The sequence below is a fragment of the Helianthus annuus genome, chromosome 17 (genome assembly GCF_002127325.2).
Source record: "Helianthus annuus cultivar XRQ/B chromosome 17, HanXRQr2.0-SUNRISE, whole genome shotgun sequence".
NCBI lineage: Eukaryota > Viridiplantae > Streptophyta > Magnoliopsida > Asterales > Asteraceae > Helianthus > Helianthus annuus.
The window spans coordinates 17,415,386-17,429,735 of record NC_035449.2 but is presented as its reverse complement, the minus strand read 5'-3'; the positions used below and the strand labels follow the sequence as shown (position 1 = coordinate 17,429,735).

Below are 14,350 nucleotides of genomic sequence, written 5' to 3'. Positions count from 1 at the left end.
AACGCTATATAACCCCTAACACGGATGGGCTTAGGGTATACGGGGTGGGTTAGGCAAATGCATCGACAAATGCATATGCCGCACGACATGTCCACCGCCAACAAGGAGTTACCGATCGGCAAAGATGATGGAGAGGAGTTTGCGGGGAAAGAATGCCGCCTGCGGCAAAGAAGAGGGAGAGGGTAAGTGGTGGAGCCCAGAGTTATATCAACCAATTACATGTTTTGTTTTTTTTAAATGGTTTAGGAGAAACCACCGGCAAGAGGGGAGAATGGGAGGAGAAATGACATGACACAATATGATTGGGTGGGTGAAAAATTTACCCCATCTCATTAGGCATGCTCTTGTCATTTGTGGTTGCGTTTTTTCCCTTTTTTTGCACTTGTCATTTGTGGTTGCGTTTCGGGTATAACATCGTCATTTACGGCTAAAGAAACGTAGTCATGCTCGGTTGCGGGTTGACTCGACGGTTGAGGCCGACATTTGCATTTGCATTTGCATTTGTTGTTGTTGATGTTGGTATTGAAGTTGCCAAGCATTTGGATTTTGGCTAAAACCACCAAACGAAAATGGATCCATCGGTGTCGTGGGGTACACAACTGGAGATTGAGTGGAAGGAGTAGCGGGTGTGTTCGGAAAGAAAGGACGTGGGTTTGATCGGCTCGGATCCATGAGTTTTTTTGTTTGAATGGGTGTAAATATGTTTAGAGAATCGTAGAAAATTGGTTTAGGTTCCTTTAAATAGAAAATAAATATAAAGTTTTTTTTTTATTTTGAAATTGAACCGTTGGGTTTTAACGGTCAAAAAAAGGCAACAATTCTTCTCGGGACGATCGGGAGAAATTCACCAAATGCGCCGAAGATAGATTGGGGGGGGGGGGGCGGTGCGGTGTTCCGGTCGGGGAGGTTGTCCACCCCACCCTCCCGATGCCCTCTCCCGATACACACCTCTCAGTCTTATAATTTAAAGAAAATCTCTTTTTCTAGATACCTCCGAGATACTTAGTGTGCACAATGATCAAGGAAGATACAGACATACAATACATGATTCTATTCACGTGACCCTTCTTCACGGTCTTCCCACAAAAGCTGCGACTGCCATAAAGTCATCCCTCTTTTTAAATTCTGTCCCTTTTCTACTGCCTAATCACACAGTGCCACACCAACTTTACACTAGCGGGAAAACGATCGCTCATGGTCATCTGTGACGGTCCACGACCCGTACTTTTCAATTTCTAGTAACATCATACTAACTTTTTAGAACGTCAACAAATACTACATTTCTCATTATATTCTTTTTAAAACATAGTATTTTTACCCAACATATTGTTTCATTTGAACCCACTTTACTTTTGCGGGGCAAACAACATACCACTAGACGCACAATGAATTTTGATTAGATTACTTCGGAACAAGAACTAATTAATCCCAAGTTGTACAAAAACTTTTCCGATCTAGATCGAAACAATCCACTCAAAGAAAACCTCGTCGTCGGCTGCGAGTTCCCCGTCTTCAACACATTGTCTTCCTTCCACGTGAGCACACTCTTGCCGATCGCATCACGAACCGCTTCAATCATTCCGCTTTTCACCTGATCTCCGGATGAATCCGTCACGTAGAACGTGTTAACTGCCTTCAATCCTCTCGTAGTCACCTCCGCCCTCGTGATCGAAAGCCCGTTCTCTCTAAATATCCGAGTCACATCTGATAACAACCCGACCCTGTCTTCCCCGCATAGCTCCAGCTTTACACCCTCGGGAACTTGCCTCTTGATCGCTGCCTCAAGGCAACGGATTACACGTTCCCTCTCGGCTTCTGAGCTGATTGGACATCCGTCTGTATGACGGATGTAAAATTCCTTAAAACAACACAAATATAACATTATTATACTCGGTAAAATCCCACCAACAGCAAAACTGTTAGACAATTAAATTAATACCTGAGAAGCTTCAACTCCTTCAGCAATAATAGTGGCATGATATACCACATATTGCATATCAGTAAGTGTACAAACTGTATCAAACAACAACTTAGGCCGATCGGGACACCGCAAATTCACAACGGTATACCCTTTCTCACTGCAATTCTCAACCGTCACTAACGGTTTTACGCTTCTGGAATTCTCCAACCGATTATATTCTCCGGTATCATAATCCCGATCTGCATACATCAACTGATGCAGTCTCCTTTGCGTATGCGTAAATCCCCTGGAGACTGCGGTTTGAGCCCTGCGTCGATCTCTACCCCCTTTGAGAATAAAAAGGAGAAGATGTTTGATCTTGGCGAGTCGATCAGGGTCTTCTATTGGGAGTCCGGTTTCATCGTCGGTTATATAAACAATTGAAGCAATTCTTGAGTTATGAGTCCAGATTTCGGCAGACACAACATTGCATTTGAGGTTCGCGAGGACTGCGAAAACCTCGGATAGTAAACCGGGCCGGTCACGCCCGGTTAACTCGATCGTTGTGTGTTGCATAGCTGACTGGACCCCAACTGAACCCCTTAATGATCTGAAACTGCAACCTCTAGGTCCAAGTGACTATAACACATAACATAGTTTATTCAGCTATAACAATAACGATAACGATAACTATAACGATGATAACGACATGCAGATTTAGTATAAACAGCGGCGGATTTAGCCACATTTTGTGGGTTCCTAGGAACCCAGTCAGTTTGGAAAAAAATAGTGGAAAAAATAGTGATAATCCATCTAAAGGAACACATTAAAAAAAATTCTGGATTCGCCACGGACCTGTTGGATACGGTCAGCGACATTATCCTCGGAGAGCTTGTTGCCATACTGATCAGTGACATGAAATACTGTCAAACATGAATCGAATAAGGCGATGTTTAGCGGCAATTCGACTACAATGATTGAAAATATATGTATATAAATGTATATAATTTTACCATCCATAAACCATTCCCCATCTGAAGAAATGTAAGCTCTTTTAATTTGTATGTTGAGATCAGTTAAAACCTGAACAACTTCTAACAAACTTCCTCTTTTGTTGGCACTGTCAACCTGCCAACATCATTAAATAAACCTTAAACAGTTTGAATGATTGAATCTGAACCAAATAATTAAATACATTTTTATAATTCTTAAAAAAATAAAAAAATTAAAGTTATACTACCTTAATTAAAGTGACTTTTCTGTATGTGATGTTATCAACAGTAACCCTACAAACACAAAAACCAAATTAAAACAGAGAGATTCATAAATATTAACTAAAAAAAAAAAGAAATAGATATAAAATTATTATAATTATAATACCTGGGGGGATGCATACGGTTAACAAGTTTGGCAAATTCTTGATGAACATCTAAAGAAGGAGACCAAGATTCCATAATGTTGAATTAGGTTTGAGATGGGAATTGTATATGTTGGTGAAATGAAAGGGTAGGTGGGATAGATAGATAGATAGATACAAACAAGAACACAAGCAAGCAGAAAGAGGATGCCGAGTGTATGGGAATTTGAGGACTACTGACTGCACTGCCTCTGAACTGGTTGGTCCATTAATCAAATATTTTAAGATGTGATATTAATAATAATAAGGAACATATTGAGAAAATAATTAATGTGTTTTTATTGGATTACTATTTTCAACATGTTTTTTTACCATTAAATTAAAGTTTTAAGATTTTTTTTTTGTTCAAAAGCAGATATTTTGGTATTCCGTTGTGCATATAATATTTTGACTTGGTTATGATGCAATATTTTTTTCTTTTATCCAGTACCTAATTGTTTTTAAGCCTTATCTTATTAAACTATAATACCATGTGCTTATATTGCTATATTCACTTTTACACGTTTGATCATGTAATTTTTAGGGGTATTGATTTAAGATGTTTGTTATAAATCTAACATTTTTTTTATTCAATAATGGACAAATGACTCTGGATGGGATTGGGATGGATTGGTATCGAAATCATCGTTCCCATAATATATGAGGATGAGATTTGGAATGGAAATTTTGGTTCATGAACCCGGACTCATCATTAAAGAAGGCCAAAAGTTGTCATGGAAATTGATATCTGGTTGACTTTGGCCCCGTTACTAATTTGCACACCTTCATAATTGATTTAGGATGGATTTTGGTTGTTTTTATTGAAATGACGTGACGCTTGATTATTGGTTGGTTGTTATGGATGAGTTTTGATTGAAAATGTGTTACACTAGTTACATTGATTAAAAAACTAGAAGAATAAATCATAATATTTTTTTGAATGGCCAACAAATTCTTCAAATGGGTTACTGGCGAAATTCACCGCATCGGGATACATTCGCCTTCGAACCGGAGAAAACTCTCACCTAAGGCCGAAGTCCGTGAACACTCGCCTGAAGACATGACAGTGCGGTGAGGTAAAATCCGCTCAGTTCAAGGATCGAATTAACAATCAATGAGGAGAGCAGGAATCAAACCTGAGGGCTGGGTCCCTTAGAACACCAAATCTTTTCCTTATCATTCCACCACCATCTTATTGACAGAATAAATATGAAAATGGAAGTACCAAGCATGTATGTTTAATGTTTTAAAATATATCTATTAATTTCTGTTTTTTTTAATGAATGTATGTTTGCTATCATGCAATTATTTACACTTCAAAAGTTTAACAGTATAGCAAACATTATCATAATTACTGAAATCGTAACAGTAACAGGAACACAAATATTTTATTTAAAATTGCTATGATTGACACATAATGATCTACTTTTATAATATACATATTTCAACTTAGAGTATTAACATGCATTTTTTAAACATAAACCCAAATTAGGTTTATTACAGAGAACAAAGTTTTACGGGTAGTTTTTGCCAGAAACAAGTCAAACAAACAAGGATGTGGGGGGTTTCCATAGACTAAAACGTATAATTTGTATGAAGTTGGTTTATTTTAAAAAAGAATGGCAACATAAATGAGGAAACCCAAACAAAGCAGACATCTATTGTTTTGTTGACGTATGGTTTTTGATATACAGAATTTTCTTATTAAAAATATTGGTGTAAGATATTCAACAACAAATGTACTTCACTCAATATCAAGGCGAGAATGGTGGAATTTTAATATAAAAGTGGCCTAAGGGTGCAGACGGTTTGTTTTTATTTTCTGTTTCGAGTCAGTCTCGTTTTTTCCCTGTATCTTTTTTTGTACTGTTGGTCCAGCTCAGCTCCTGGCTGGGTTTGTTTTTTGTATGTTTCGGTTTGTTTGGTTTTTAATAAAGGTTTGGTTGGCTATTCAAAAAAAAAAAAAATACTAGCATAATTAATAAAGTTTTACATTTATAAACAACAAATTTATAATTAATTTATAAATACTAGCATAATTAATAAAGTTTTACATTTATAAAATTCAGTGGATTAAAATGGTTAATCATTCAGGTTGTCCTAAGAAGACCATTTGGAATTTTGTGTTAGGTTCATATATATTCATACTTTTTTAGAAATTCATACCCTATTTATTGTAAGATTTTATGAAATTCAATTGAATATTTGTAAAGAAAAAAACTATATGTGAACTGAAATATTTCAGAAATACATTTTAGCTAAATGTCATTGTGTTTTGGACTGGAATTTTGTGTTAGGTTAATATCTATATCTATATATATATATATATATATATATATATATATATATATATATATATATATATAATATTTATACTTTGTTTGAAATTCATACACAATTTAATGTAAGTTTTTATGAAATTCAATTGAATTTTTTAAAAGAAAAAAAAACTATCTGTAAACTGAAATATTTTATTACATTTCTATATACTAAATACTAAATATTGATAATATATAATACAACATTATGATACATATAAAAATAAACTCTTGATGAATAGTACTACTTTACAAATATTTATTATTTGTTTTTATTTGTAGTAATAAATTTGATTGTATAATTTGTTTTCTAGTGAAAAAAAATTCTTGATGAATAGTTCTTTACAAATTTTTATTATTTGTTTTTTATTTGTAGTAATAAATTTTATTATATAATTTGTTTTTTGGTGATAAATAAACTCCACATGAATAGTACTTTATAATTTTTTATTATTTGTTTTTTATTTGTAGTAATAAATTTTATTATATAATTTGTTTTTTAGTGATAAATAATAGTTGCTAATATTTAAGTATTTGTTTTTTTTAAATTATTGTTTGTTTTAAAATTTGTTTTTTAGTAATAACTTACGTTCTTTAACTTTTTAAAATATATAAAACCGTATCTATGCTTATTTATTTTTTAACATTCCAAGTTATTTGGTCGTGTGTTGTGACGATGCGTTACCGTGGACATTGTATCGATTCGGTTCGTTACAATACTGATACGATACATGCACTATGTATAGAAATCAACATGTGATTTACATTAGTCGAAAAAGATAAAGACGAACATCGATACCGACACCGATGGATCAATCGGTTCAGATTATCACGATACTTGTACTGATATTCGTTTATTGTTGTGGACAGAGTTGTATAGATGATTTTTTTTAAAAATCCAGAAACCACAAAAAAATATTATACATATGAAAATAAACTCTTAATTAATAGTTTTTTATTATTTTTTATTATTTGTAGTAATTAATTTTATTATATAATTTGTTTTTTTAGTGATAAATAATAGTTGCTAATATTTAAGTATTTGTTTTTAACTATTATTATTTATTATTCATTTTGTTTTTAGTAATATCTTGCGTTCTTTTAAAATATTTAATTCGTATCTAAGCTTATTTATTTTTTAACATTCCAAGTTATTTGGCCGTGTGTTGTGACGATGCGTTACCGCGGGCGTTGTATTGATTCGGTTCGTTACAATACCGATACGATACATACGCTCTTTATAGAAATCAACACGTGATTTACATTAGTAAAAAACAATGAAGACGAACATCGGTACCGACATTGATTGATCAATCGGTTTAGATTATCACGATACTTGTACCGATATTCATTTATTGTTGCAGACAGACTTGTATTAATGTTTTTTTTTGAAATCCGGAAACCACAAAAATGAATAAAAGTACTGGCATGCATGTTGTTTGGTATGGTAGCGATATGGTGTCAGTTTATCAAAAGAAAAAAAATTATTGTTAACTAAACCAATGTTGTTCACTTAGTTTACTACGGTAACGGCACGATATCCGCTATTAAACAGAAAACCGTAAAAAGAATACATACAAGTAACGATGTTGTTTGGTTTGTACTGTATGGTATGATAGCGATACAGTGTCAGTTTATCGAAAACAAAATCAATAAAAAAAATACAGGTACCAATATAGATGATGTTCAGTCGGTTTCGATACGGTTTGGTACGATAGCGGCACCCGCCGCGAAGCACGTTAGAATCTTGCTAGTTATACATATTAAATGAATTTGTGATGAACAATAGAAAACTGTTTTTAAGTATTTATTTTATGGTTTTCGATTTTGATAGTACCTTATTTATACAACTCTGTCCGCGACAACGATGAATAGTAGATAACTTTTGTTAAGTATTTATTTTATCTTTTAGTAATGTCGGTATCAGTGCTCGTATTCATTTTTATGGTTTCTGGTTTTGATAGTGTCTTATTTATAGAATCTTGTCTGCGACGATATATGAATAGCATTATTGGTGTTCGCTTTTATGGTTTTCGATTGATGTAAAACACGTGTTGATTATTATACGGGTACCCATATCGATATTGATACCATGACGAAACGAACCAATAGCGCTTGGAAATATTAGTACCGGTGCGGGGTTTTAAGGTTTTCGATTAGTGTAAAACACGTGTTGATAGTATACCGAGTGTCTGTATCATACCGACAGTGTAACAAACCGAACTGACACCGATTGAAAACCCGCCACGATAGCTCTGGAAATCCCCACTAGTTAAGTTATTAACGAACATTGTATGAATATAAAATTATTAATTATATACATCTATCTATGTAGTTGAAATTTACTTGGTATTAATCGATTTTCAAGCATTTATATACTATTATTTTGCAACAAGATTGTGCATATATGAGTTATACATATTGCTTTAGTGGTTTTTTGTTCTAATCCAGTTTGTTCAAAATTTTACATAATATAAATATAAATTTACAACAAGTTAATGCATTGTCCCATGTTTTGCGGGTTTTTCAAAAAAATGATGTTTCACTTTAAACCCAAAACTACTTGATTTTGTAGTTTTAAACCAAAAGTTTTTAGTTTTTCCAATTTAACCTCACAACCTTTTTACTTTCAACTTTATATTTTGCAAAATTTTCCGTTTTACGTTTAGATCTAAATTTTGCGACTTAACACGACACATGTGTGTGTGTGTGGTTCAACGATTTTACGTTTTGTTATACGTTTCGTTCTAAATTTTGCGAGTTAACATGTGACAACGTACGTGTGTGGTTCAGTGTGTTTACGTCGTCTATTTTTTTTCCCGTTTAATAAGTTTGTCATAATGCGCGAGTCCTAAATCGAGTTAGTTATTACTTTCTATGTTTTATATGTTGGTCTGATTTTTCCACTTCAATGTTGGTGATCGTTGGCTATAGTGTGGCATTGGTGCTATTTGTCACGGTTTTACGCCCCCGCCACAATGCGGGGAGCTTAATACAATAGGTTATTTATATGGATACAAGTCATGTAACATAGTAATTATGATACCATTAATTGTATTGAGCTTATTTGGTGAATTACTTATTTGTATAAGATAATAATACAGACTTAACCGATAAAAACATCTTTAACATATTGTAAATGTAAATCTGATCAACAGCATGTCAATTTCGTTGGCCGCGGCGCAACGCGCACGAATGAATCTTCTAGTTTCGAAAAAAAATACATGAGGTGAGTACTTTTGAAAAAAAATATATATATAATACAAGATGCTTAATATTAATTTTAACTAATAAATGGTTCACCAGCTACTTAAAATAAATTATATATTAACGTATTTTTAACGACTAACTTAAATACCCACTAAATCTATTAGACTAGAAGGTATGGGGGCCGGCTTGGCCCGGCGCCGGACCCCCACACCGCCCCCCTGGCCCGGCAAGCATCACAACCGGCGAGCTCCAGCCGGGTGTGCCGCCCCACTTCTCCAAAAAACAACCGTTGGGTAACGGCTAGATTTTAAAAAAAAAAAAAATTCAATTTCCATTTTAATAAATACCATAATCCCAATCCATTTTATACCATTTTCTCTCATTCTACTCCCATTCTTCTCCATTTCTCATCCTTTTTTATAAAAAATACTCTATATTTTTTATACCATTCTCTACCAAACATGAATCCATTCAACCCAAACAACCCCAACCCAAACAACCCCAACCCGAATAATCCCAATCCGAACCAACCTAATTTTTTTTCGAGTCCCGCTTACACTCCGACTATGGATCCTTCGTGGGGGACTTCGCAATTTCCGTTTTCGGGTTTCCAACAAGTTCAACAAACACCCAACGCCTTCTCACAAATGTCTCAACTTCAACAACTTCAACAATATCAAGCGCTCCAACAATTCATGCAACGCAACACGTTTGAACAACTCCAATCGCAATCGCAACCCCCGGTTCAACTTGAAGATGATGATGAAGAAGTCGTCCCCGAATCACCACCGCAAGAGCTCACGCGTAAAAAAAACAAGGGGAAGGGAAAGAAGGTTGTTGAACCCGAAACCGCGGAAAAACCGAAACGAAGTGGGAGACCTTGGACGAAAGTAGAAGAGGAGGCGCTAGCTATGGCGTATGTTAAGGCTTCTACTTGCCCGATAGTCGGTATAATTTTTTTTATTTTTATTTTCGGTTTCTATTTTTTTATTTTTATTTTCGGTTTATTTTTTTTTATTTTTATTTTCGGTTTCTTTTTTTTTACTAATGCACTATTTTTTTTAAAATTTAGGAAACAACCAATCGGGTACTAGTTTTTGGAGGAAGACAACGGCGAGGTTTAACGCGATTATGGAGCATGGTCCGGCTCGTGATATCGAATCCGTCTCGGCCAAGTGGCGAAAAATGATCAAGGTCGTCAACGCCTTTAATCAAATTTATAACCAAATTTACCTTAATCCTCCAAGCGGGAGTAACGAGGCGGACATTCTTAACCTTGCTATCGCCAAGTGGGACTCTGAAAATTCAACGCCTTTCCCGCACTTCCGAGCATGGAAAGTTGTAAGTAAAGAACAAAAATGGAAGCCGATTCCAAATGAGGTCGCAACGGCCAAACGCACTAAAACTTCCGAGTCCGGAAGTTATAGTGCGGGAGGCTCCACCGCTCGATGTCAAATCGACATAAACGACGACCCGGAAGATGACGAGGATGTCTTGCCCGTTCACGAGTCGGAACGTCCCCCCGGGAGGGACAAAGCAAAAAAAGAAGCGGCCGCAAAGCGAAAAGTGGCCGGCTCGAGTGGAGGTGGCGGCTCGAGTGGAGGTGGCGGCTCGAGTGGAGGTAGGGGCGAAAAGGCATCGTCAAAAATGGACGACTTGATAAGCGAATTCCGTTCGTTCAAACAGTTCGCGGCCGAAAAGTATTCTCACAAGAAAAACGTGTCGTCCGACTATGCTCGAGCGGAAGATTTTAGGATTATGCGATTGGATCTCGACTCGGTTCCGGAGGATGAACGCGAGGTTTATCGGAGGATGAAAGAAGAGGTGAAAAAAAATGGACGTCGTAGGTTTTAGGAAACGTAATTTTTTTATTTTTTATATTCGGTTTCTTTTTTTTTTTTAGGAAATGTAATTTTTTTTATTTTTTTATTTTCGGTTTCTTTTTTTTAGGGAATGTAATTTTTTTTTATGTTATGAAATGAAATTATTTATGTTTTTTTATGTTGTGTTTTTTAAATTTTATAAAGTTTATTAACTTGGTTATTAAATTAAACAATAAAAAATATGTGGTGGGGCCCCATCCTCCATCCCCCTCCATCTTCATTTTGGCTCATCCCATGCTAGCCGCCTACGTGGCGCCTACGTGGAGGCTCATCCCCGTGGGGATGAGCCAAACCATACCTTCCAGCCTTATTTTTATACCAATGTTCATCATGTAAGTTCTTTTACTTATTTGTTGTGAGCATTAATGATTACAGTCATGGTATATTTGTTTAATAGATGACAATAACAATAACATTTAACAAATTCAGATTCTTTATTATTATAAATAAAGCAGCTAAAACAACAATTTCAATATTATCTTTGTGACAAAACAAACTCATGTTATCAACAACCTATATAATTTGGAGGGGTTTAGTTATAGTAAGGCTATAACGTTATATACTATCCATCAAACATGCCAATCATGTGATGGGATGCATCTTTGAGATAGGTATATCACGTTGATTGTCAACACGACTAACTATTATTGAACACACATATACACACTTTCCTTAATGACATGATGACAAAAGACCTACATCGAGTGTTGCTTATGATAAAAAGCATGATTTACATATCATATTTCGTGCTACATTCATGTATCAAAATGTATTTGAACCAACACAATCTTTTTTTTTAACGGTAAATTTGGATCACTGACGGACCACTAGAGTATAATCGTGTCATCAGCGGAACCATCCGATCGTATCCATCTCCACTAGACATAACGCATATACATCAATTTAGGAGGAAACCCAATCTGAAAAAAACCCTCTTGTGGAAATCGAACTCAGAACCTAAAGGTCCCAAAGCCTTATCTTTTTTTTGAAAGGCGAATTTCATTAAAACACAAACCCGCGCCACCGATCTCTAAGAACGAGATCGGAAAGCCGCGGAAAAGATTACATCAACGGAAAATCAAACATACACCAATTTCTCCAAGCTATCGAACCCCCCTTATGTCTACTCTTAAACCAAAGATACGCCAAAGACTTGACATCCGAGACAATATGCACCACGTTAATATCTAAACCGTTAAAAACCTTTTCGTTCCTAGCCTTCCAAATTTGCCAACAAGCAATAGCAATGATGCCGCGTAGAATCTCCTTCTTCTTGTTTGTGTAAGGCAAATCGTCAATAGCATGTAACACATCAGAAAACGAGAAAACAAAGAACCGAGGGACCTTGCACCATGACCCGATAGCGTCCCACACACCACAAGCAACCCTACAACCGAAGAACAAATGATCCACCGTCTCTTCTACTTCGCTGCATAAGGCACACGCACCAACTCCAACATTAATGTTACGATACCGAAGAGCTTCCTTGGTAGCAAGCCTATCCAAGCTAGCTCTCCACATGAAAATATTACATTTACCCGGCACCCACGTACACCATTTATATGTCAGATTATTAACGGATTGGTTGCTCTATTTCATCCATCTCCGAGCCTCTTTAACCGAGTAACCTTCTCCCGGATCATGAGACCACACCCAATAATCCTCGCGGGTACTAAGCACAACACTAGAGAGATAACGGTGGCACTGTATGAGCTCCTCAATTTCCAACTCGCTACTCGGATATCGCTTCCAGTTCCAGCCTATCGTGCCAGAACCGATACCTTCAGGAATACGGTCAGCAACTGTGCAACGCTTATCGCCATCCAAACGGAACAGCCTAGGAAATCTGAACTTTAACGGCTCCGTGGTGAGCCATGGATCAATCCAGAATTTGAGAGTCAAACCGTCACCCACCACCCCTTTTATCGAATTAACAAACCCATTACCGTCAACTCTAAGGTTGTAACCAGCTCTGACTAACCTGGACCAAGCACCGGCAAAACGGTTATTACATTGGATAGTCTCCCATCTTCTGCTAGACCCGTGTATAGCGTCCACCACCTTTCTCCACAACGCTCCGTCCTCCATGCGATACCTCCATAACCACTTAAGCAACAACGCATAATTATTATCCTCCAACTTAGCTAACCCCAACCCTCCATCTTTAATACTCTTCGTCACTCTATCCCAAGCGACCCAGTGTATTTTGTTTTTTTCGTCACATCCACCCCATAAAAACCTCTTTATAATGATCTCTAACTTGTTAATGACCGTAACCGGAGCCTTGTACAAAGAAAAATAATACGTCGGAAGACTCTCCAATACCGCCTTGATAAGAGTCACCCTACCCGCCATCGAAACCACAGTAGCCTTCCACGAAGACAAGCGCTTTTTAAAGGTATCAACAATCACATCCCAACTAGATATACGATTCATGTTTGCTCCAATGATAATGCCCAAATATCTAAATGGAAAGGCCCCCGGATTACAACCCATTCCCCTAGCGCCAAAATCAATGTCCTCCGTGCTTTTACCAATCCCGAACAAATTAGATTTGTGCAAGTTTATTCGAAGGCCCGAGCACATATGAAAAATTCGGAGAATCCTCTTCAAAGCATTTAAATTTCCTTGAGACCATTCATCCATTACTAAAGCATCGTCGGCGTATAGTAGGTGAGAAATAATATTGCCATCATTATTCAACCGCACACCTTGAAACAGACCTTTCTCGCACGCCATTCTAATCAAAGACGACAAACCCTCCATAACAATCAAGAAAAGAAATGGAGATATGGGGTCACCTTGTCTAATACCTTTTTCGCAATTAAACTCAAAGGTAGGCGACCCGTTCACAAGCACCGAAGAACGAGCCGAGCCAAGAACGCCTTGTATCCAATTACACCATCTATTCGGAAAGTTCATTTGCTTCATAACGGAAATCAAGAACCCCCAGTTAACGTTATCGTAGGCTTTCTCGAAATCAATTTTGAAGAAGAATATCTCTTTCCCCGTCTTTTTTGCCCAAGCATAAACCTCATTAATAATAAGCGGTCCGTCAAGAATGAACCTCCCAGACAAAAAAGCCGATTGCGTCTCGTGAATAATATTACCCATCACCTTTTTTAGACGATTAGCAAGGACTTTAGAAATCACTTTACTAATCATTCCAATCAAGGTGATAGGTCGGTACTCGTTCAGGCCCACCGGATCTTTAACTTTAGGAATAAGCGTTATAAAAGAAGATCCCGCTCCACGATTAATATGGCCTGTATCAAAGAATTCCTGCAAAACTTTAACAAAATCATTAACAAAAAGCGGCCAAAACTTCTTTATAAACCGGAAGTTAAAACCATCCGGACCCGGAGCCTTATCGCTCCCGCAATCGAACACCGCCGCTTTAATCTCTGCTTCATTAAACGCCTCCACCAAGCTTTCGGCTTCAAGGTCTGACAACCTTTTGATCCCGTGACCCTCCAACATCGGCCGAACGGCCGTATCCTCAGTGAAACGATTCTTAAAAAACTTATAAACTTCTTTTTTCACTTCGGAGGGCTTAAAAATCCACTTGCCATCAACGTTTAACCCCGGGATATTATTAACCACCCTTCTCATATTAACACAACCATGAAAGAAACTAGTGTTT

General features: G+C 36.6%; 3 protein-coding genes across 3 annotated transcripts; 1 reads left to right on the top strand and 2 right to left on the bottom strand.

Moving 5' to 3' along the window:
• Positions 1-1,357: 1,357 nt before the first annotated feature.
• On the bottom strand, positions 1,358-3,526 carry LOC110939569 (ACT domain-containing protein ACR4). Its single transcript, XM_022181125.2, has 6 exons — positions 3,281-3,526; positions 3,141-3,186; positions 2,914-3,028; positions 2,756-2,823; positions 1,940-2,539; positions 1,358-1,858 (listed from the first exon to the last, which is right to left on the bottom strand). Exons 1-6 carry the CDS (start codon positions 3,352-3,354, stop codon positions 1,397-1,399), a joined length of 1,365 nt encoding a protein of 454 aa, XP_022036817.1. The 5' UTR covers positions 3,355-3,526; the 3' UTR covers positions 1,358-1,396.
• A 5,632-nt stretch (positions 3,527-9,158) lies between these two features.
• On the top strand, positions 9,159-10,709 carry LOC110938388 (glutathione S-transferase T3-like). Its single transcript, XM_022180753.2, has 2 exons — positions 9,159-9,772; positions 9,897-10,709. The coding sequence occupies exons 1-2, from the start codon at positions 9,286-9,288 to the stop codon at positions 10,676-10,678; spliced, it is 1,269 nt and encodes a 422-aa protein (XP_022036445.1). The 5' UTR covers positions 9,159-9,285; the 3' UTR covers positions 10,679-10,709.
• Positions 10,710-11,769: 1,060 nt separating this feature from the next.
• On the bottom strand, positions 11,770-12,228 carry LOC110939522. Its single transcript, XM_022181082.1, has one exon. The coding sequence runs from the start codon at positions 12,226-12,228 to the stop codon at positions 11,770-11,772; it is 459 nt and encodes a 152-aa protein (XP_022036774.1).
• Positions 12,229-14,350: the final 2,122 nt, after the last annotated feature.

What these genes read in the sequence shown, in the direction of transcription:
- LOC110939569 (XM_022181125.2), bottom strand. Translation starts at nt 3,354, where the DNA reads ATGGAATCTTGGTCTCCTTCTTTAGATGTTCATCAAGAATTTGCCAAA. An exon ending in GAAAAGTCACTTTAATTAAG is followed by an intron (nt 3,029 to 3,140) that starts GTAGTATAACTT and finishes TGATGTTGGCAG; the next exon opens with GTTGACAGTGCCAACAAAAG. An exon ending in AAGGAGTTGAAGCTTCTCAG is followed by an intron (nt 1,859 to 1,939) that starts GTATTAATTTAA and finishes TGTTGTTTTAAG; the next exon opens with GAATTTTACATCCGTCATAC.
- LOC110938388 (XM_022180753.2), top strand. Translation starts at nt 9,286, where the DNA reads ATGAATCCATTCAACCCAAACAACCCCAACCCAAACAACCCCAACCCG. An exon ending in TTCTACTTGCCCGATAGTCG is followed by an intron (nt 9,773 to 9,896) that starts GTATAATTTTTT and finishes TTTAAAATTTAG; the next exon opens with GAAACAACCAATCGGGTACT.
- LOC110939522 (XM_022181082.1), bottom strand. Translation starts at nt 12,228, where the DNA reads ATGTGGAGAGCTAGCTTGGATAGGCTTGCTACCAAGGAAGCTCTTCGG.